The sequence below is a fragment of the Dermacentor albipictus genome, chromosome 10, assembly GCF_038994185.2.
Source record: "Dermacentor albipictus isolate Rhodes 1998 colony chromosome 10, USDA_Dalb.pri_finalv2, whole genome shotgun sequence".
NCBI classification, from domain to species: Eukaryota; Metazoa; Arthropoda; class Arachnida; order Ixodida; family Ixodidae; genus Dermacentor; species Dermacentor albipictus.
The window spans coordinates 89,488,250-89,512,021 of record NC_091830.1 but is presented as its reverse complement, the minus strand read 5'-3'; the positions used below and the strand labels follow the sequence as shown (position 1 = coordinate 89,512,021).

The 23,772-nt window shown below is 48.8% G+C and overlaps 1 protein-coding gene across 3 annotated transcripts; it reads right to left on the bottom strand.

The window, feature by feature from the left end:
• Positions 1-2,175: 2,175 nt before the first annotated feature.
• LOC135910213 (uncharacterized) lies at positions 2,176-23,569 on the bottom strand. Of its 3 annotated transcripts, XM_070528204.1 has the most exons (6): positions 23,474-23,569; positions 17,582-17,734; positions 14,492-14,751; positions 5,062-5,082; positions 3,737-3,774; positions 2,176-2,409 (listed from the first exon to the last, which is right to left on the bottom strand). In XM_070528204.1, exons 1-5 carry the CDS (start codon positions 23,524-23,526, stop codon positions 3,761-3,763), a joined length of 501 nt encoding a protein of 166 aa, XP_070384305.1. In that variant the 5' UTR covers positions 23,527-23,569; the 3' UTR covers positions 2,176-2,409; positions 3,737-3,760. The 3 variants fall into 3 exon arrangements, with proteins under 3 accessions (XP_070384305.1, XP_065298339.1, XP_065298338.1); XM_065442267.1 differs by having other exon boundaries at positions 2,176-3,774; XM_065442266.1 differs by having other exon boundaries at positions 2,345-5,082.
• Between the last annotated feature and the right edge of the window lie 203 nt (positions 23,570-23,772).

Below are 23,772 nucleotides of genomic sequence, written 5' to 3'. Positions count from 1 at the left end.
GCAGTCTTATGAAACGAACACAGGAAGCACTGGAGCTGTGCCTGAGTTGAGCCCTTCTCGCTACTGATTGGCGATCTGCCATGCATTATACGCTGGCGATATGCTCTAGGAACCAACTTTCGGGACTGCGAAATTCCGTATAAACTGCGTTTGATGCAATATTATTGTTTATGCCGATGCTATCGGTCTACCATGCCTCAGAATTTCCCGCGTGCGCCATGCATTTGGACGAAAAGGAGGGGAGCGGGGTCGGCCAGTTCACCTCTTCGAATCCGCCAGTACTTTGCCGCACGACGTTTTCATGGGCATCGACACGTGGGCAAACACCTCGTCCTCGAGAAGCGGTAGTTTGACCACCGAAAATTAGTTAACAGCATGCACGCCTCCTGAAAGTATCGCGTTGTCTAAACAGTTGCAGCGTAACGATGCTTCGTAATACAGGGTGTTTCAGCGAACACTCAAATTTCTTGAAAGGTTGCCTGTGGCGGACAGCTCAATTCTTGTTAATGAGCCGGTCTACTCGAAGCGGCGGACACTACTTGCACCAAAAATTAAAATGCATAATTGAATAATTAACAAGAATTCACTAATTCACTTTTAGCTAATGATCTTATGAGCCATATTGCAATTTACAAATTCTAGCAGTCGACTTCGCAAGGCGGATCCACTTGAAACGAATTTTCAGGATGACACCAGTTTCGACATATAAATTCCCTAACTGTGCGGAGAAATGTATTGGCATTCCAGTTACTTGTGCGCTTCAGTGCATGTAACGACGGTTTGTTAGCAAATTAACTGGAACGCCAGTGCATTTCTCTGCAAAGTTCGGGAATTTATATCTCGAAACTGGTGTCATCCTGAAAATTCGTTCCAAGTGGACCCGCCTTGCGAACTCCACGGCTAGACTTTCTAAATTGCAATATGGGCCATAATGTAGTTCGTTAAAAACTTAATTAATGAATCTTTATTATTTAGCCGATTTTGGATCTCAATATATTGAGGAAGTAATGTCTACCGCTTCGAGTAGACCAGCTAATGAACTAGAATTGTGATATCTGCCACAGGCAACCTTCAAAGATTTTTGAAAGTGTTCGCTGAAACACCCTGTATATGTACGTGCGCAAAGTTTTAAATATAATAACTTCAATTATTATACAGTTAAGGGTGACTTACGTGGAACATCATCATCATCAGCCTGGCTACGCCCACTGCAGGGCAAACGCCTCTCCCATACTTCTCCAACTACCCCGGTCATGTGCTAATTGTGACCATGTTGTCCCTGCAAACTCCTTAATCTCTTCCGCCCACCTTACTTTCTACTGCTCCCTGGTACGCTTTCCTTCTCTTGGAATCCAGTTCGTAACCCTTAATGACCATAGGTTATCTTTCCTCCTTATTACATGTTCTGCCCATAACCATTTCTTTTTCTTGATTTCAACTGAGATGTCACTAACTCGCGTTTGTTCCCTCATCCAATCTGCTCTTTTCTTATACCTTAACGTTACACCTATCATTCTTCTTTCCATAGCTCGTTGCGTCGTCCTCAATTTGAGTATAACCCTTTTCGTAAGCCTCCAGGTTTCGTCCCCGTAGGTGAGTACTGGTAAGACACAGCTATTATGCACTTTTCTCTTGAGCGATAATTGCAACCTTCTGCTCATGATCTGAGAATGCCTGCCAAACGCACCCCAGCCCATTCTTAATCTTCTGATTATTTCAGCCTCATGATCCGGATCCGCGGTCACTACCTTCCCTAAGTAGGTAGTGGAACAAGATCCAAGTAATGCTCGCGTTATGTGGAATTTCATCATGAAAGTGGATGTCTTAGTAAAAACGATTGCAGGCGCTAAGCGTCAGTGTCTCCACGAGGAATGCACGCAAACTCTAGACGGACAGTAAAACATATGATACCGGTACATAACGAGTGTTTTGTAGCCTCATAGATAATTGCGCGTTCTTCAGGTCACTTTAAATTCGCATAACCTACCTTTTGTACGACCAAAGATATATCTAAGCAATCGCACTAATAATACCAGGAAGCGAAGGCTCTTGCTGCGTTAAGATTCGTTGCGTTCGTAAATCACGCACAACAGGCCACTGCAACTTTGATAATTTGTTGATTTTACATTCACTCCTCTCAGAATACATAATTAGCATGCATTCATTTTTCATTCATTCATTCAAATAACTTTATTCAGTGCCCTGGGATTTGGTGGGGTGGGCCTGGACCCCACCTAGGTTTCAGCCAAGGGTTGTTGGCCCTTGGCTGAAACCTAAACCTTCATTTTTCATTCATTTTTGTGCGAAGAAAACAAATGAAACCTATGAATCTGGAAAAAAGTCATTAAGGGGTAGTAGCTTCGTTCGATATATTTGTCATCTTCGTCTTTGGAGGCTGCGCAGCGATGTCTGAAAGTAAGGAAGCAGAGAAACCGCAATTAAACTCAATCATTTTGTCAAAATATAGAAAAAAAACAACGGGATCATTTGACAAGTAATCTGAGCGCTGCAGCTTTCTCTATGACGTGCAATGGGCGATAAGACAAGAAGCAACTCTAGTAGACGCTCACTCGCAACAGCCCAACAATTATGCGAATTTCAGAATTTGCCATACTTTACCTTTATTATATCGCAGTCGAGTCAGACCTCGGTGGTCCCTTTTCACCACAATTTCTTCTGTTAACTCAACTATTTGGCAATATACTTTCCTGACGGGAGCTCCCTGGGACCTTCTGACGGCTGTGAACACGAGCGTGCATCTCCCATAAAAGCACCGGGGAAGCTGCAGCACGAGTCTTTGTATTAAGGGATGGGGTGCTCTTTCTTCCCGATAGAAAGGAGCTCTATATTCGGCGATAAAATTTGACGAAAAGAAATCTTGCAAAAAGCCGGAACAGCAGCTTGAGGCGCTTCATGTTGCCGAAACAGGCGGAGAGCTTAAACCAGAAAATCGCAACTACATTAACAAAATGCTAAAGTAAGCGTACTTAAATATAAACAAGTCAGCATTTTCAGGGAAAAGAAGTTTGGTTGTAAACTGCTTCGAGAAATATTTAAAGCTGTTAAGAATTGGTGGCCGTACTACATATTCTCGCTCGAAGCAAAAACACACCGGATGTGCCTCCAAGGTTAAAAAAGAAAGTACGCTTGTGTTGCTTTCAATGTCCTCGAGATTAACTTTTTTTTTCCAGGTGCACCGCTTTGATCTAAAATCATGTTCAGAAAGTAAGCAAAAATTAAAGGCAAAAGTTATTCATGATGCTTCTTACAGGCTAATGTATAAGAAATTTGACGGACTGTAGAGGCGTTCTGTTTAGATCGGCTAATTCACAGACGCGAAGCCTCTTAAGAACTTGGATAGCGTGGACAACAAAGACAGAAGAAACTGTGGATGATGCCGACAGACGTCATGGCTTGCATCACGAAGTTCATGAGTGTGTGGTTAGAGAAGGCAAATTTTTGGTACTTTCAAGATTCGCAGCTTTAGTCCAGCTAAAAGGTGAAAAGTTTATGGACACTGTGTACTTACATGGATTTCTTCTTGTGCGATAAATATGCATCGTGTAGACAGACATGTGTGACAAAATAAAGCAAAGGAGCGATCCAGCTGTCAGTAAGCGAACACAAATACTGAAATGTTATGCAAAAACATTGTTGCGTCATATTTTTAAGCCGTACAATGCAACACTGTTCTCCTCTGTTTTGTCAAAGTAGTGAATAAACAGACAATACTTACGAAGCTCAAAATGAATCTTCAGCATCACTGAATTTTCTCTAGAATGGCATTTTCACGGTAATATATATATCCATGCACTTAAGCATTAAGCTTTGCATTTAAACTCTATACGCCAAAATACCACTTGCAAGACTCGACAGATATACACTACAAATGGTTTATGCTTCGTTTGCTTCGTCACATTCAACACATCCAATTTATCAAGCCCTCACATGAACGAATGAAGGCTTAATACTCATGCATGTTTCAGGCCAAGTGAGCACTACGTCAGCATCAATAATTGTACCAGCACATCACAGTTTCATAGTTCTATTAGCAGATTGCGTAAAGGCGACCTATCTCAACAAAAATATATGGAGGCTTTGAATTCATCACTTGGCTTAATCTAGGAAACTGAACCTACTTTTTTTCTTCACGCATATGCTCTTTCGCTCATCACTTTGCAGAAGAAAAAATATTCCAAAGTTTTTGCCCCAGCTCAATAGTTCCACAAGCGTCTATATTATTCAGTGCAAAAAAATAAAGGGAAAAAGCCTATTCCACACCTGCACCAGTGAACAATGGTTTTATGTTTCCCTGCTTGATAAAACGCACAGGGCTCCACCAGCATTTGCACCAGCACCTACACCAGTACTTATGACCAGCACTCGAAGCAGCTACGGTTCTTATGCAATTCACGTAACTAAAACGTCTCAACCAATACGTAAAGGTTACTTGGTCGATGTTTTTTTCTCAATGTGAACCAGCACTTGTACCAGCGCTCAGACAATCCGTATCATTCGCGCTTGCGTTCGCGTATTCTAGAACTCTAGAATGCGCAATTTCAACCACAGTAAATGCATTTGTGAGCAAAAAAATACAGTTTCAAGTACATTTCTTCCAGTCGGCGGAAATAACGGATTACAATGTGCGCACTGACACGCAACTTTTATCTCGAGCTGCCTGCGCAACGACTGTAGAACAAATGATGCAGCAGCTCATTTGCGCTCACAGCGCTGTGCCAAGAATGCCTCGTTGCATCATGTGACATTTTTGGCCGATCTCAACTATATGGGCGGTTTTCAATTCAGAACGTTCACATTTCTTGCGCTGTGATTCACAAATACCACATGACGCAATTTTGGCCGAAAACCCGTTACTTTATAACATGATGCGCTTTGTTGGAATTAAGTAGCCAACGGAACTACAAAAATCTCCAGCATATGCGATTGCTTCTTTTATACCAAGCACTGTCACAATGTCGAATCCAAGTTTGTTCTTAGGGGTTCCGGCAAACGGTTAGCGCTTCTTTATTGAAACTGATGAAAAACAAGTGTTTACGTCACCCAGTTTGTTGAGTCGATTCGCTAGAAAAAAAATATAAACAGAAGAAAGCGTTAGGCGTAAGAAAATACTCGGTGATATTGGCTAAGAAAGAAATGGTATCAAATGCGCACGACCGATATAATAAGCCCGAAAAAAAACGAGGGCAAGATAGCACGACAGGACGGGCACCCAATTGCAATTGAGCGTTTGTCTTTATTGAAAAAGGCTTCCGCACGTCTGGAAGCCTAACCGAACTTCTTTTTCCCTTTAATACATCTTTTTAGTCAAAGTTTCATTCGTTTTCGATTATTATGAATTTGGTTTCGTAGTACGCACGTGTCAGCTGGAAGCGCTGACGTCATAAATCAAATTTATGTCTTCCTATAGGTAGAACTATTGCGGGAACCGTCGACGCCCGATCCACAGGGCTTGTGCACGTGAGATCGCTCGAGCGAGGAGGTTTGCGGGAAATGCTCCCAGATGCGGCGACTTATACCTCTGCACAGCTGCCATAAGTAAAGGTTGAGGATTCATTTGCTCTTATGCTACAGGCGCAGACCCGTAAAGAGAGATCAATTGTCAACTCTCCTTTCCCCGTGTACTAGCTGTAGCGTTTTGAGAGGACCAGCACGACGGCCACGATGCATCGCAGCAATTTTGCTGAGGTATGAGAGGGCGAACAGCTGCGCTTTCGCCACTCTCTCCCACGTGCTCGCACAGCCGAGAACTTAGTGCGGCTGAGAAGCCGGCCGAGAAGAAGAGGCGTGCAGTGCAAGGGAAGTGCATTATACGCGGTACAAGAAGCGTGCAGTGACAATGCCTTCTATATCCCGGGAACGCGAGGCCCGATGCTTTGCATCACCCGCTTTGAACACGACTAGGACCTGAAATATTTTTTCCCACAGTGATACTGCGCAATGAGTGCATGTGAATATTTGAAGGGACGCTAACGATTTATTCATTTATGCATATACAGCGATAGCCTTTGGTGCCTGCTGTTGATGGAACAGAAAACTGCAACAGCATAGACAGGTTCGCAAAATAAAGAATGTCTAACCGGACAATTGAAGGATGATAGCAAAGGACATGGAAATAAAAAAAATACAAAAAAGGAGAGGGGGGGTTAAGTACACCGGATGCTTCCTTTTTTAATGTTACCAAAATTTTGATATATCACCTGGAGCCTATACATAAATGTGCTCATTGAAGTGCATTGCTAGAAGAGCCGGATATTGCTTAGACTGGACATGAAAATACCAATTTGACTATTGACGAAATTTCTCTAATCAACTTTTTAAACTAATTAATTTAGCGCAGATATCGAATTGAAGCCAGTGATTTCGCTATACATGTGTCCACGTTGAAGCTGGCACCAGTTTTGAGGTAAGCGCTGACAAACTTGGGGTAAAAATACACTGTTGCTCCGCTTACTTTTTATAGCGGAGCTGTTGCACGCTACGTTTTGGCGGTTTGTGCGCGTAGGCGAGAAAGATGGCGGCCACCCCAGAGCTAAAGCGGCTGAAGCATAAAGCAAAAGCGTATCGCCGGGTGTGCCTCAGCTGCGTTTATTCGCGAGAAGTGTCAAAACGTGTGGTAATAAAAAAATATCGTAATAAAGAAGTACAATCGGAATAGATACTGTTTAGTACAGATTGCGGTTTAGCGTCACAGGCTCTGTAGACAATGCACGTAACCTTATCTCAATTCCCTCTCCCCCCGTGCAATGCGTAGGCCGCGTGCGACGAGGTCTGCTGAAGAACAGCGCGCCTACGAAGGACACCATTGTGAACGGAAGCGGGAATGTGTGCGGAGACGGTGGGCTGCACGCAATACGGACGAAGATCGTGCCGCAAACACCAAGCGCATGCAAGTTTGCTTGGATCGGCCCTACCTACTCTACTCCCACCTTAATTGTGGGTGACTTCGACATGGACGTGTCTCGGCCAGACGGAAAGTTGTTCGTGGCGTTTCTCTTGGAAAAGTTCGTCATTCAATGTTATGCTAACATCAGTGTGCCCGCTACGCGTCATCGGTCGTGCATAGACCTCACATCGGCCAAGAACCTTTCCAGTGTCGCCACAGAGCCACTGGCCGTATATCATAGCGATGATAAGGTGATTAACACCTTGGTGACCAAATAAACACTCCGATAAAGCAAACAAAAGAATGTTAAAAAAGAACGTTGGGTATGCAGTTTGATAAAAGAACAAAAATACTGAAAAAACGAAATTCATTGTGGTATGTGCCTTTTGTTTTCAATAAACATATTGCTACGGCACAATATGTGCGATCACGAAAGGCCAGCAGTGTGAAGACGACGACGACGATTAGATGCTAGCGCGGGCTGTTGCCTCTTGGCCTAGCGCAGCGTATTTTCCTTGTAAATATATTTGTACATAGCTTTTCGTCTGCGTCATCCTACGTAACATATCTGGTGGAGGTGGACGTTCCCTGTACCTCGTCACGGAGCTTCGCAGTGGACGGTACGTCGAGCCTAGCTTCATGGCTCTCGGCGATGACAATTCGACTCAGCCGCCTCCGACCCCTCCTGCCACTTCGACGACCTACATCTCTCTCCCTGCTCCTCGTGATCCTGGCGTATTCTCGGGCAAAGATGGGGACGACGTCGACGACTGGATCAGCCTGTACGAACACGTCAGCCGCAATAACCGGTGGGACCCTACTATCATGCTCACCAACGTAGTCTTTTACCTCGGTGGCACACCTCGAGTTTGGTTTCGGACGCACGAAGAGGAGCTCACCAGTTGGGATTCGTTCAAGCAAAAGCTCCGAGACTTGTTCGGCAACCCCTACGGTCACAAACTTGCCGCGCAGAAGGCGCTTTCCGGCCGTGTGCAGACGTCAACAGAGCCCTATGTCACGTACATTCAGGACGTCCTGGCTCTGTGCCGCAAAGTTGATGCACACATGCCTGAGTCAGACAAGGTATCCCACATCCTCAAAGGCATTGCCGATGACGCCTTCAACTTGCTCGTGTTCAACAACGTCGCGACGGTGGATGCTGTTATCAAAGAGTGCCGCCGCCTGGAACTCGCTAAAAGCAGACGTATCGATCAGCAGTTTGCCCGTTTGCCCAACACCCCAGCGACTTCTTCCTGTGCCGACGCTCCTCGTCCCAACAACACCGGCGATATTACCAAGATCGTTCGGCGTGAGATTGAGGCCGCCTATCCGGCTGCCTTCGACTCCAGCCCCACCAACGCACCGGCAGTCACGGTTTCCCTGATCCAGGCAGTTGTCCGCCAGGAGTTCGAAAACATGGGCCTTCACACCGCCCCGTCCCGCATCGATTCCGCCCCGTCCCGCATCTTCTTACCCACCACGTTTCCGCAACCCAGCTGAATGGCGCACTGCTGACGACAAGCCCATTTGTTTTCACTGCCGTCGCATCGGGCACATTTCTCGGCACTGTCGAAGTCGCTGGACTTCCCCGACCCGGTCTGCTTATACTGCCTATTCTCGCCCCTCGGGTGGCCCTTCTCGTCCTTATGCCGCACGCTCCGATAATGCCGCCACTGACTCTCCTGCGCCGAACCGCCCCTATTCTCGTTCACCTTCGCCCCAACGACGACAATCTCGCTCTCCCCAGCCCCGTCGCTCCTATTCGCCGACTCCCTTCGGGCGCCGCTCCCAGCCGGAAAACTAGACGATGCAGCGCCTCGAGGTGACGCTGCATTGCTCCCTACGCCGCCAAATCCTCTTCTGACTTTGCCCACTCATCTGAACCTTCTTGACGTGCACGTCGACGGTGTTACCGTGTCTGCTCTCATAGACACTGGGGTGCATTTGTCCGTAATGAGCGCTGACCTTCGTAACCGGCTCAAGAAAATTATCACGCCCGCCACGACGCCTGTTGTCCGTGTCGCCGATGGCGGAACAGCCCCCGTAATTGGTATGTGTGCCGCCCGCGTCTCCTTCGCCGATCGCTCAACAGTCGTGCTATTCACGGTCATCGCCCACTGTCCCCACGACATCATCCTCGGCTTAGACTTCCTCTCCGCACATTCTGCTCTCATCGATTGTTCCGCCAGTACTCTCCGCCTTGACCTGCCTGTTCTGGATCCTGCTGAACCACACCCCAGTCGCCTCAGTTCCGCCGACTTCGTTCGCTTGCCACCTTCGGCACTGACCTACGTTGACCTAGTGTCATCCCCACCAGTCCCCGACGGTCACTACATCGCGGCTCCTATGCCAGACGTCCTCCTTACACACGGGATCACCCCATACAGTTTTATCTATTACGGCGAATTGCGTCTGCCTGCCAGTGGTCAACTTTGGCTTGACGACACAAGTGCTGCCACGTGGGATGTCTTTGGCCCAGCTTTGTTCGTTCGAGGATCACTCAGTAGCATCCATTGCAGTAGACGACACTTCATCCGATACTTCTCTACCATCGCAGTCGCCAAATTGTCCCATCGCTGACTTACGGAAAATGATTGCCCCCGACTTGCCCTCCGAGCACGCTCGTGAACTCTACCGCGTTCTGTTTTCCTACCACGATATTTTTGACTTTAACGATCGTCCTTTAGCCCAAACTACAGCTGTCAAACATCGCATTAATACCGGCGATGCCCCTCCTATTCATCGCCGCCCGTATCGAGTGTCACCAGCTGAGCGTCAAGTTATTCACGCAGAAGTTCGCAAAATGCTTGCCAAGAACATTATTGAACCGTCATGTAGTCCTTGGGCGTCACCGGTTGTGCTGGTAAAAAAGAAGGATGGCTCATGGCGCTTTTGCGTGGATTATCGGCACCTTAACAGGGTTACCAAAAAGGACGTGTACCCCCTACCTCGGATTGATGACGCCCTTGACTGCCTCTACGGTGCTCGCTATTTCTCCTCTATTGACCTTCGCTCCGGCTATTGGCAGATTGCCGTGGACGATCTCGACCGCGAGAAGACTGCCTTTGTGACACCCGACGGTCTTTATCAATTCAAGGTGATGCCGTTCGGCCTATGTAACGCTCCTGCCACTTTTGAACGCATGATGGACTCCCTTCTTCACGGTTTCAAATGGTCCACGTGCTTGTGCTACTTGGACGACGTTATCGTATTCTCCCCAACGTTCGCTACGCACCTCGAGCGCCTCTCAGCAGTCCTGGACGTTTTTCGGCGAGCCGGTCTGCAACTCAACGCATCGAAGTGCCAATTCGGCCGTCGCCAGATTACCGTCCTTGGACATCTCGTTGACGCGAACGGAGTGCAACCGGACCCAGGCAAGATCCATGCTGTTACGCACTTCCCTGTTCCGACGTGTGTCAAGGATGTGCGCAGCTTCATCGGCCTTTGTTCGTACTTCCGCCGTTTCGTGAGGAATTTCGCCGCCATAGCACGACCACTAACCGACCTTTTGAAAAAAGACTCTCCTTTCCAGTGGGGCGATAACGAGGCCTCTGCATTCTCTCATCTAATCGACATTCTCACAACGCCTCCCGTTCTGGCCCACTTCGATCCTTCTGCGCCTACCGAAGTCCGTACTGATGCCAGCGGTCACGGAATTGGAGCAGTACTAGCACAACGCCAGCGTGGCCACGACCGTGTTATCGCTTACGCCAGCAGGCTCCTCTCACCCGCGGAGCGCAACTATTCCATCACTGAGCGTGAGTGTCTGGCCCTCGTTTGGGCGGTTGCGAAATTCCGCCCATACTTATATGGCCGATCCTTTTCCGTTGTCACAGACCATCACGCGCTTTGTTGGTTATGCTCATTGAAAGACCCTTCAGGAAGACTTGGTCGCTGGGCCTTACGCCTCCAAGAATATTCGTTCTCTGTCACCTACAAATCTGGCCGACTACACAAGGACGCTGACTGCCTGTCTCGCTACCCGGTAGACGAGCCTGACGACGCCGACAGTAGTACCGCCGATGGCATTTTCTCTGTGTCTGCCTTCGCTAACATCGCCGATGAGCAGTACCGAGACCTATCGCTGCGAGTACTCATCGAGCGTCTGCGCTCTACACCTACCGACGCATCCGTTCGCCGATATGTCCTCCAGGGCGGCATTCTGTACCGAAGGAGCTTCCTCCCTGATGGCCCTGATCTTCTTCTTGTCGTGCCAAAACATCTACGACAGACTGTGCTCTTTGAGATGCATGACGCACCCACTGCAGGACATCTTGGGGTAACCCGCACGTACGACCGCGTCCGCCGCCGCTTCTATTGGCCTGGTCTCGCTCGCTCCGTTCGACGCTATGTTGCTGCCTGTGATCCCTGCCAGCGTCGGAAGACACCTCAGGTGCTACCTGCCGGTCATCTCCAGCCGATCACCGTCCCTGTGGAACCGTTCTTTCGTGTTGGATTAGACCTGCTCGGTCCCTTTCCCACGTCATCCTCTGGGAACAAATGGGTAGCCGTCGCGACTGACTACGCCACCCGATACGCTATCACTCGGGCTCTCCCTACCAGCTGCGCCACTGACGTCGCGGACTTTCTCTTGCGTGACATTATCTTGCTTCATGGCGCCCCGCGACAGCTGCTTACTGACCGTGGTCGAAACTTCCTCTCGAAAGTTATCGCTGACATTGTGCGTTCCTGCTCCATTCAACACAAACTGACTACTTCATACCATCCTCAAACCAATGGCCTGACAGAGCTGTTAAACCGTACTCTTACCGATATGCTGGCCAAGTACGTTTCCAAGGACCACCACGACTGGGACATAGCCCTTCCTTACGTAACATTTGCGTACAATTCTTCCCGGCACGACACCGCCGGATTTTCTCCCTTTTATCTCCTGTACGGTCGCGAACCTACCTTGCCCCTAGACACGGAACTTCCTCCTGCTGCGGTCTCAACAAGCGAGTATGCGCGCGACGCCATCGCCCTCGCCGACCATGCACGCCAGCTTGCCCGTGCTCGACTTACGGCCTCACAGACCACTCAGCAGTGTCAGTACAACGCCCGCCATCGTGACGTACAGTTTTCACCTGGTGCGCTCGTGCTCCTGTGGTCGCCCTCTCGTCACGTCGGACTTTCAGAGAAACTTCTTTCGCGATATACAGGGCCCTACCGCGTGCTGCGCCAGGTGACGCCTCTGACTTACGAAATTGCTCCTGTGGGCTCAACCTCGTCCTCTCCTGTGGCATCGAGTGATGTCGTACACGTCAGTAGGCTCAAGGCCTACTACACTGCTTCCGAGTCCGATCTTTAGTCGCTCCGGGACGGCGCTTTTGCAGCCGGGGGTAGTGCTACGGCACAATATGTGCGATCACGAAAGGCCAGCAGTGTGAAGACGACGATGACGATTAGATGCTAGCGAGGGCTGTTGCCTCTTGGCCTAGCGCAGCGTATTTTCCTTGTAAATATTTTTGTACATAGCTTTTCGTCTGCGTCATCCTACGTAACAATATTTATCACCATATGCGTCTCCATTTGCTCGATTGTAATTGGTTTGTCGTTTCATTGCTTTTGTTGCAGCATTTCGTGCATCTCTTTACTAGCCTGATTGTACAGCCTAGCCTAACTTGTGGGTTGAAGCGTCGTGGTGAACAGTTGTGGTGGTTTTCAGCGTTGGTATTCATTATAGAGCATACAGGTGTGTAAAAGTACCCTCTATTAGTTTCTGTTTTTATCACACTTTTTACTTTATTTGTTGCTGTTGCTGTTACAATACTTGTTTTTTTTTGTATTGATCCATCTGAATTGCGTGTATCTTTGGATTATTGTTTGAGTGTATCAATATCCACTCCTACTAGGGCCTCCCGATGACCTGCAGTATTCTCTAAATAAACAAAAAAAATATATGCAGCTCCCGTGGTCATCCAACTTCACAGAGTGGAATGACTCTGAATTTTTTTTTAACGAACGCTGTTTTATGCATTCTCGCTCAAAAGGTACTGGTGCACAAATGGATTTCGTCGCAAACTTTGGGAACGCATGTCTCGAGATTGGTATCACCGTCTGAATTCGTTCTAAGTGGACATGAATGTTAAAGTCACCGGCTACAATATATTAGTTACATTACGTGTTGTAAATTAATTAGCTTAAACGTTAATTCGCGACACTTTGCTAATTATGAAACGTCCATATTGATTTATTGTTACAAGTAATGCACGTCCGCCTGCGAGAGTAGTCTAGCTCGGGAAGTAGAATTGTGCTACTTGCTACAGGAAACTTTTCGAAAAAGTCTGTTAGCAATAAAAATAAGAAGGGGAGTATACTAATGCATGACAATAAGAATTTGAGTGACACATTGAACTTTTGCAACAATGAATAGTTCTGTCCTACCGCAAGGGCTGATTTAACAAGCCAGGAAGCAACGCACACACGTAAAAAAATAACACCATTGGTTTGACGCGCACTTCAGGCCCATGTGCGCGTTCTTTTCACCGCTACTGGGGGCACTTACATGACGTGCTGCCCGGTGGCCGCTACTCGTGCATGCAACCTGTTGAGTCTCGAGAGAGTGATTGTTGTGTCCACTTGGCTTCGTCGCTTTTGCAAGCCGAACACACTGCCGCGTATTCATCCGCATTCCTTCCTTCAGATTGTAATGCACCGAGTACAACCGATTAAAACTAGCCAGCTCACGCAATCCATATACTCGGTTTCATACATTAAATTAAACTATGGAGCTTTACGTGGCAAAAGCACTTTCTGATTATGAGGCGCGCCGTAGTGGAGGACTCTGGAAATTTGGACCACCTGGGCTTCTTTAACGTGCAACTAAATCTAAGTACACGGGCGTTTTTCGCATGTCGCCTCCATCGAAATGCGGCCGCCGTGGCCGCGATTCGATCCCGCTACCTCGTGCTCAGCAGCCCAACACCATAGCACTGAGCAACCACGGCGGGTGGTTTCATACATCGTGTGCAGCGCTGTGGAGGTGACAGAACCTTTTGCAGTGGCTGCTTTCAGCCAATGAAACACTGTGGTGTTCTTGCCAACAATTAAGGGAAATATATTTGTACTTATAACAATATTGAAGTGATAAGAAATGTGTCTTAAAAAGGCAATAATGTATTCATACGGCTGCTAATAGATTCTTTTAGATTAGCTTTTCAAGTTAAAAAAAAAAAATCCATTTGCAGCCCACTGCGGTAGCCTCACGTGCATGCTCGCGCGTCTTGCGCGAGGCATAGACGGAACGCGCGCAACGATATATTTCGTTGATCCAACTTCGTGCTTCGCTTTCGCAGCACTGCACGTTAAGTGCGAGATGGCGCATAGCTTTGCTCGCTTTTTGGGCACATCTGCTGCTCCTCTTCCTCCTCCTACTTGCCCTCTATTCCCTCTTATCTGATTGGCTTCGAATTGCTGTCATTGCCTCTTCCCAACCTCTGACGTCAGCCTTTCCACTCGCTTCATCGCACTCCTTCGTTATATGGCGAAGGCGTTACCGCCTGGGAGGCAGCGAAAGAAAAGCGGGAAATGGCATCGCATTGAAACTGCACAACGCAGATACATACGAGCGAACCAAATCGCACTCACGCAGTGGCATTTCCGGCTTGCCGCCTGGGTTTGGGCTGCTCGCGTTGGCGGACGCGTTGGCCCTCGCGTTCTTCCACGGGTAACGCGGCCCTCGGCCCAGCCCTCCGCCGAAGAGCAGCCCCAGGGCGAGGATGACGAACGAGAGCGTCACGCCGGCCACGCACAGCGCCGCCGTGACGCGGCGATGCCAGCGCTGGCTGCAGCTGCTCTCGAACTGCGTCTCGGAGTCGCGAAGGCCGACGCGACACCGGGTCCCTTCACTGCAAAGCGGGACGCCGTCACGTGGAAGCACCAGCGACCGATCGGGCGATCACTGTCCTTTTGAGACAATTAAAATCGCGCAAGAAATGGCAACGTGGAGGCAAGTGGAGCGCGAACTCGCAGCTAGGCGTTTATTCAGCAAACATGGAAAATATTAAGAAGCTCAATGCGCACACACGCGCGCACGCACACACCCACACACGCACACACACACATACACACGCACACACACACACACCGACACGCGCGCACGCTCAATGCATATCAACGAGAAGATAGAAAACCGAAGGGCTAGATTTTAATTAGCCATATCATATGAAGCCAACAGTGAAACCAAGATAATTTCCCCCGTGCTGTCGTTGGTGTCATTGTTTGTTGGCTTCTTATAATATGACTTTATATATCCTATACACATACACACGCCCTTATAAGCTCTCACATCCAATACTTCTAACTGGTGACCAACATCCCCCAAACATACATTTTTTCCACTTTGACACTCCCAATGCTAAAGAATGAGTAAAACCGGGTTCCGCTGGGTTTTTTTTTCTTTTTTTTTTACAGCGGAGTTGTATATTTCTACCCTCCCATACCCTTTTCAATGTCCTTGCCTCAAAGCTCTCGCTCCATGCATCTATTAGGAGACAAAGCAATCCAGCAAGGCATGCGCTGACGCTTGGCGTAGCAAGAGGAAAGCCAGGGAACCGCCCAGTGCATAGTTTCATACAATAATTACTGGAGGGAACGCTGGCGCTAGTGTATACGGGAGCTGCAGTGGAGGCGGTTGAGCAAGCATGGGAATTATGGGAAGAACATGGGCTCGCCTAAACTTCGTTCTGCTTGCTTTAAACGTCTCTCTGACTTCGTAAATTCGTCATTTTCAGCAAAGAACTGCGTAATAAATAATTAAATAAACGTTAATAAAATAATCCACCCGCAGGATTCGAGCACAGGACCTGTAGCGGAGAAGACCGACATTGAGGCCATTACCTCACGGACGCATGCACAGAAAAGCGGCATAGAACGCCTTTACGAATTTCCCGCGGGCAAGCTAGCGTCTTGAGAGTTAGTCCAGGAACCCTCTGGCTTCGACTGCCCTCTTGGCCCTGGCGACGAGTTGTCGCTGGTCTTCCAGGTCCCCTAGGGTTAGCTTGGCCTCCCACGTTTCGAATAGGTCGTTTGCTTCTATTGCTCCTTTTGCGAGCGTTTCTGGTTGCATTTCGCTGCCTTCCTGCCACGGGCATTCCAGGAGCAAGTGTGCCAGAGTGTCGGGTACGTTGCAAAGTGGGCAGAGGTAGCCGTGGAGCGTCAGGTAGAGGCGATGCATTATCGTTCCGCGCGTGTACGATGTTCAGCTTTTCTATTTCAGCGTTCTTTAAAGCCATGTACGGCGTGCCGTATGTGATGCGGCTGGTGAGTAGCGCTTGTATTATTCTTAGAGTGTCTTGCTCCTTGAGCCCGCTTCTTTGGTTTGAGATCCTCTTGACGAGGTGCGTTAGTTGCGAAAGGGTGCGTTCTAGTCTCGGTGGGCTGGCAGCTCCCGATCCGTCTCGAGTCCAAGTATTCGCATGGTGTCGACTTTCGGGATTGTTGTCCCATTGAGTGTGATGCTGGGGTCGGGCTCTTCGTTGTTGGGTGGTCGGCCCCTCGTTCTTGCTTTCAGGACGAGGTGCTCAGACTTCTCTGGGGCGCAGCGGAGGCCGCAGTTTCGGAGATAGCTTTCGATGGTGTCGATGGCTTCTTGTAAGCTACTTTCTTGCCTTCCAACGTTCGTAGTTCTGGTCCAGAGCGTGATGTCGTCTGCATACATCGCGCGACACAGATCTCGTATGGTCTCGAGGAGTGGGGTAAAAAAAGAAAAAAAACACCAACTCTTTTCGTACCGAAAAATGGCGGTAAGCGAAGCTTGTCCTGCGTGCACCTGACCTTCGTCAAGGTTAAGTAACCCACAGGCAACGGTGCCGGATTGCTCCGGCCTCCCGTTCCCTCAGCTCAAGGAAAATGCCGAGGGCACAACTCTTTCGAAACAATTTTCGTTGGTCAAGGCGCAAAGCTCGTAAAACATCGTCCTAGACGTCGCGGGCTTGTAATTATGCAAGGGTAAGATGTCTGCCGTCTTCTGAAACTTGTGTATCACATGGTTACAAGTCCCGCAATTGTGGACGGATGGTTACAAAAGTGCGAGCTGTTTCAAGATTAGGCGTGGTGCTAAATACTGAAATAGTGGGGAAAGGAATTTAAAAAAAAGAAATTTTGGCACCCTACGTTCCAAAACCACGATCGAATCATGAGGCACGCCGTAGTGGGGGCCTCCGGAACAATTTGGACCATCTGCGTATCTTCAACGAGCACACGATTGGGCGGCACATGGACGTCTTTGCATTTGCCGCCATCGAAACGCTATACCGCCGCAGCCGGGATTCAATCTCTTGACCTCGGGCTTTTGGAACGGGATGGCAGAAGCGCCAAATGTCGCGAGCATTAAAAGAGGGAAAAAAATGCAACATCATTTTATAACACAACGTAGAGGGAGCTTCAGAAAACGTTCAGCGGGGCGCCTTCACGCGATGTTACATGTTGACGGCTCAGCGCGTTCTGCCACGGAGCACGTGGTCGCACGTTCGTACCGGCCGCATTCCGGTTAAACCGGAATGCAAAAAGGGTTGTGTACCGAGCCTTTCACCGTTGCATCCCTAAAAACCCATCGGGAAGTTCCGGGATGGTAAATGCCGTAATTTCCTAATACCGCATGCAACTCACTCGTAGGGGCAATTCAATGAATCCTAAAAATTGTATACCCTGCTTCGCAAACGATAATAGCACGCTTACCCGTTGCATGGACGGAACAGCTGGTAAGGAGTGCCAAGGGGGCCGTTGGGGTTCGCACCCCGTGCTCTCCCCTCTATCGCACCTAAACGCTGCACTCCCAGGTGGCGCTCTTGTTCTTTCCAGGCTGCAAAGGGCGTCTGAGGCGTCTGGGTGCTGTTTCAAAATTAACAAGTAGGCACTCTATTTACCTCAGTTTACTTGGAAACGGCAGCTAAGGAAAAAAACGAAACACGAAGGGCAAAGAAGATACGTTTACAAGGCGCTTCACAGTCGTATTGCTGTCTACTTGGACCTTTTATGTATCTGTGGTCGTTAGCAAGCCAGGACAAACTTTCTTAAGAATGTATGCATTGATCAGTCACTTCACTAGTTTAAGTGCAAAATAGCCCAACAGCCAACTTGCCTGACAGTTGACTGTCGGGTGCACATTTTCCCCCTTTTCTGTAAGTTTCTCCACCTTGCTGATCTCTGCCTAAGTGACTTGCTATGACGAGGGTCCATGCGCTCCTAGTTTTCAATTTGTTCCCCCTGACCCCGCTACCTTCTAGCCTCCTGATTAGCACAGACTGTAGAGCAACCAACACGGAAAGGCATTGGTCCCTTGTTCGAATCCCCCGACCATGCCATTTTTTTTTTAACTGCGAAGCTTGCTCTTCGGGAAGCCCGTATGTGTTTCCTTTGTAGATTCGCGTTACTGTGAGAGTCTTACACTTTCAGTAAGTTAACTTGTCGTTCGGACAGAGGATTGATGGCTCGACATTTATCGACTCAGACTCTATAGAAGAGGCTGCATTTGGTCCATCAGGCTCATTTGGTTTGATAGTCCAGTCATTGCGCTATTCAGAATCTGTGAGTATACTTGAAGAAAACATGGTTGTTAGGCTTATGGTATGCATTGTTATCGCTCAAGCTGTTATATTTGTCACATCCTAAACGCTAAATGTTTTTAAATCTTCTGCTTAACGTTTCACAGGAAACCCGGCTTTGTCGCGGCTTTTCCTGGCCTGCACTGCCCGACAGAAAGGGACACACAAATGGAAAAACACTGTGCATGGTCACAGCAGCCATATTTGTGTCTATGTTCCCTGTACTGCAGCCGAAAAAATACTAAACGAATTAGTCTACCAAGCCATGTTTTGTCGTGACATTTGTGGACGCTTCAACAATAACGAAACGGAACAGACTAAGCACATAATTCAAACATGCAGCGCGAGGCATAACGCTAAATCGATCAATAAATAAGTGGAGACGAGCCGCAGTTATGCAAAAAAAAATAAATAAACAGAACCTCCTGGTTCTTCTACAGAAATTTGTACGCAGTGTCATAAAACAGCTTGTTCCAGCCGATTCGAACGATTTCGCGACGTACTTTCTGCGCTCCAAAGGTGGCTCACGTCGGGAAAGCAAAAAGAGCAAGATGAAAAAAAAAAAAGCCGCGTTCGGACATTCGAATTGTTATATAATAACGTGTAGGTATGTCAGGATCTTTCACTCAGAAAATTGCACTCAGTAAAAGTACGCACTGCTATAGATTATACAATTCGGGGAGCAAGATGAGTCGGGAAAGATTGGGCCTCTTCGATTTTCGGATTTCTGGCAGCTCACTGGCAGTTAGACGGCAGCGAGCTGGTTCCGGTCCTGATAGGAAGTCACGTGGGCTGGGATCCCAAGACAACCCGAAGCTACCCGACGTTTCAAAATCGCGCACCGGGACAACTGGCCGCGGGATGAACGCAAACATGCGACCGACATGGCAGCGGTACCGGCTTGAAAAGGCATCGTTGCATTGGGGAATACGATCACGTCTGCGAGATTTCGCGTGACTCGGCATAGGACGCGCACTGGGCACCTCACTTTGCACGGTGCAACAATGGGCGCATAAGACGCCCGATGCCAAGGCGCGTAATTGCGCGTAAGTGATCGTATCCGTGAACGTGATCGCTCGGGGATGCCTATACTCGCAGCGATCACGTCGGCCACCGGCGACATTGATGCAATGGCGTTTTGTCATCTTTTGACAAGACACGAATAAGCAGGATATCGGGTACATCTTATACGCATAAGATTTCGTGTCGACATACTTGCATGGACTTCGATTTGAGAAAGTCTATTTCCGCTGCATGATGGTGCTTCTCTTCTGCCCCTGTGCTTAGAAGCAGGGGCTGTGGTTGGCGAATGAAAACGCGCGCCGCCTGTGACCGGCGGAAAGTTTCACGCAAAAAATAGTATTGGTCAGTGATGAGATTAATAATCTTATGTACGTGTGGCCATTATTCAACTAGCGCATCCCTTTAACATCAATTTGTTATCGTTAGAACACGTCGGGCTACCACCCAAACATACAACAGAGAGACGGAGCGAACACAGGCTATAGATGCAACGCCATCGCTAACTGGAGAAAAAGGTCGCAGTTTCGCCTGAAAGGCGAAGATTCGATTGCGATATTAAATTTAATGGACATATACTAAGTAACTATGCGAAGTAAAGATATTAGTTTTAGCAGCCGTATAAACTTGTAAACATAGGCGTACTAAATTAACAAGCATGGTGTCACGCGTGCGCAAGCAAACATGCACGCATCTCACTTGATATGGCCCCTGAAACTCGCTGTCAAAACATTGGAGTGAAGCAGCACGGCGGCAGCAGCAGCGAGTGAACTGATCTTCGTGCTCCATCTCGTTTCACCACGAACTAAGCCTCGAAAACACAAAGTGCGCGGCAGGACTCTGTCCCGGTAGCAAATGGCTTTCACGATACCGCGGCCTGGAATGACTGCGCGGCCACCCGGGGCGTCCGCAGTAGAACGTCACCCCCCTCCCTACCCTCGCCCGAGGAGCCTTGTGGGTGACGGAAAACGGTGCGCTTCCTCCTCGCTTTCTTCCTTTGCGTGCGCTAGATTGAGCCGCCATCTCCGGCTCACCCTCACACGCTTTCACTCGCACATACAGCATACAGCACACGTCGACAATTTTATTATGCGAAGCATATTAACGTAGGTTTCGGGCCTTCGCGCGACGCCCGGCGGTGGCCACCATTGACCCTGAAGTGGGGTCACGTGACATGACGTCACGTGATGACGTCACACCGGCTGCAGATGGGGCCTCATATCGCGCCGTCGGTCGCCTCCCGGCGGTGGCCACCATTGACCCTGAAGTGAGATCACATGATGTGACGTCACGTGATGACGTCACACCGGCTGCAGATGGGGCCTCATATCGCGCCTTCGGACGTCGCCTGGCGGAGGCCTCCACGCTTCGGTTCGCGCCGTCGCGCGCGACGCGGCGGCGGCGCCACCATCGCTGCATCACGTGATATGTGACGTCACGCCAGGGATGAAGCGGCGCGCGCCCGCCGTCGCGTCAGTCTCTGTGCCCGCAACCGCGCCAGCGTCGTTGCGCCGGGCGTGTATGCGGTCAAGATGCCTCCAAACGCTAAGAATAAGCTAAGGTTAAGCCCAGTGGATGCGAAGCATCCACTGGGCTTAACCTTGATAAGCCTCTCATTTTTTGCCCTTGGATTTTATACGGAAGCTCACGGCGACGCCGATGTCCGAAATGCGCCTGGAGTGTCCCTATAATTGATATCGCCGTAAAAGGAGATGTCGCCGTATATACGCAAGATATTTGAAACGGGATAACACCGGAGAAAGATGAACCGGAAATGCACCGCAGTGTGAGGAAATGAGCGTACTGCAACTCGTCCGGAACACGATGCAGGTATCACGCACACATGAGAGCGCGGCGCGCCGTTCATGGCCGAAACGATGCTTTCATAGGACACACATATATGCGCAAAAGAAAGCTTCAAATTGTTCGCCGCCACTCGTATCGCAGCGCCTCGCGTCACAACTCTAGAAGGTAATGCTATAAGTAATGCAATGCGAAGGTGACCGTGGTCACTTGGCTGAGCGAGGTAAGAGTCCTCAAGCGTCCGCGTTGCGTTCCGTTAGGTCCTTACAAAGTAGGCGGCGAGCGTTCCCAGTATCTTTTTGTCGTCTGCTAGCCAGTGAACTTCCAGAGAGCAGTCATACGGAAATTGCCCTGGCAAGTTCTGGGAGCCCGCGGCTAGCCAGAAACGTCCAGCACGAACAAAACGAACGCGCAGCAGAAGTGCCTCGCACGTTGGGCGCGAAAAACCTGCTTGGGGGTGGAACAACTCGAGAAGAAGGAAGGCCCTCTTGCTGACTCTGGCAGCCCACAAGTATACCCAAAAGTGGAAAATCAAAGCGACCCATTATTTGTGCAGCCAAATAAAGCCAACAGGCTCGCCGTGGTGGCTTAACGGCTATAGAGTTGCGCTGCTAAGCACGAGGTCTCAGCAGCGCAACTTGTTGGGGCGGCCGTATTTACATGGCGGCGAAATGCAATAAAGCCCGTGTACCGTGCATTGGGTGAAAGAACCCCAGGCGAACTAAATTAATCTGGAGCCCCCTGCTACGGCATCCTTAATAATCATACTGTGGTTTTTGCACGTAAAACTCAAGGAATCTAATCTCTACATGAATCCAACAGAAAAGCTGTTGATTGAGCGCCCATTGGCGGAAAATTGTCTTTTACGTTCGTTAGCTTCATGTTAGTTTTTCGTAGTTTGATGCAAAGTAGCAGCGGCCACAAAAACATCTGCTCCTGTCGCAACCCAGAACTCCTCTCATTAAGGTGTTGTAATTTAGGTACTGGCGCTGAACAGAGGGCTATGAGAGACGCTTAGTAGAGGGTTCAAGATTTATTTTGACTTACTGGTGCTCATTTAATGTGCGCCCAAAAACGCCACCATGCAACAACATTTTCGCATTGCGCCCCCAACTGAATGTGGTCGCTGCAGCTTGAAATCGAACCCGGGACCTCGAACTTAGGAGCACAATTCCATAACCACTGAGTCACTACGGCGCACGCGAATCGTCTGGTTTGTTCACCCAAGTACACGTATCGTGGCCTCCGAGATTGCAGCGGCGCACACTAGTTATCTTGGAGGCCACGCACGCATCAACCTATATCAGACGTGGCTCTATGTGATTAAATATGGTTAGATGGGCAAGCTGGTGTACTTGCATTGTGGGAACGAACAACACCGACCACCTCTGCTGGCGCACGCACCAACCGAGGTTGTCGGTGTTGGCTGTGCACTTGTTCCCACCAATACTACGTGTTGAAGTTGAAAAACTCAACACGTATGTCACGGAACAAAATGATTTCGCAAATGCATGCTTTCTTTGGAGTGCAGTAACTTTCTCAGCTAACTTGCAAAATGATGCGGGTTAACATGACAAGTTTTCGCTTTTAAATAAAGATATCTAATGACCAACAAACAATTAAAAAAATTACCCGATAGCGACGTCGCTTGATACCTTAAGCACCTTGCTTATAGAACGCTAATCAGTCATTCAGAAGAGTGCACGACAATGGCAGTGTTCGAAGAAGATTGCCTTCACAGTTCTCATTAATCCCATTCGAGGCAAGAATAAGTTTTGTGTAAGATAGAAAGCCCGGTCTTGAAGAAGGCACCGTCTGTTAGGTTTGTGTATAAAGAAACCTTAGAGAACAGGCAGCATTTAGCGGACTCTTCAATGACCAACACAACGACAAACCGGGATGGCTCACACCAGGCTGCGTATTCACAAAGAACCTCATTAGAACTCAGATTTCAGACAGTCTTATCATTCGACATATTACCGAAAGCGGCCGGCTAATGACAAGCAGCACTCATCTTTGCGAATGCGGGCCGGATTCCTTGTAATATGCATTGTCTACCGATACGCCATTATCGGGTGGTGTGCTGATCGCGCTAGGCCTTTCCGACAGCAGTCTATTGCAAGTCTTCATCTTGCACAGTCTCAAATACCCTCGAATGGGTGCGATTATGCTCCGATGGTGCCTTTAACGTGCTCGCACTTACGTGGCATCCGTGCAGCTGTGCTCCATCGTGCTAGAACTGCCACTCGCCGACATGGCGCACACAAAGGCTTCGGACCTCGCTCAGCTTGGGTCTGCAGCGATGACAATGGTGATGCATCCAAGCCGCTGTTACATGCCCGATGGGGGAATGGGCCTAGAATAGAGAAACTGTGCCCAAAGGTAACATGCTATAGAAGCTAAATGTACTAGGTAAATAGAAGAAAAAAAAATCAAAATGGCCACGCGTGTGTTAAGATAAATGTTGCGTCTCACAAAAAGAAACCGAGGAAGCGTTTGTTG

Excerpts from the sequence above, each read along its gene's own strand:
- LOC135910213 (XM_065442266.1), bottom strand. The coding sequence starts at position 23,526 with ATGTCGGCGAGTGGCAGTTCTAGCACGATGGAGCACAGCTGCACGGAT. Across the intron at positions 17,735-23,473 it reads CACAGCTGCACGGATGCCAC|CACCCAGACGCCTCAGACGC; the intron begins GTAAGTGCGAGC and ends ATTTTGAAACAG. Across the intron at positions 14,752-17,581 it reads CTGTTCCGTCCATGCAACGG|TGAAGGGACCCGGTGTCGCG; the intron begins GTAAGCGTGCTA and ends CCCGCTTTGCAG.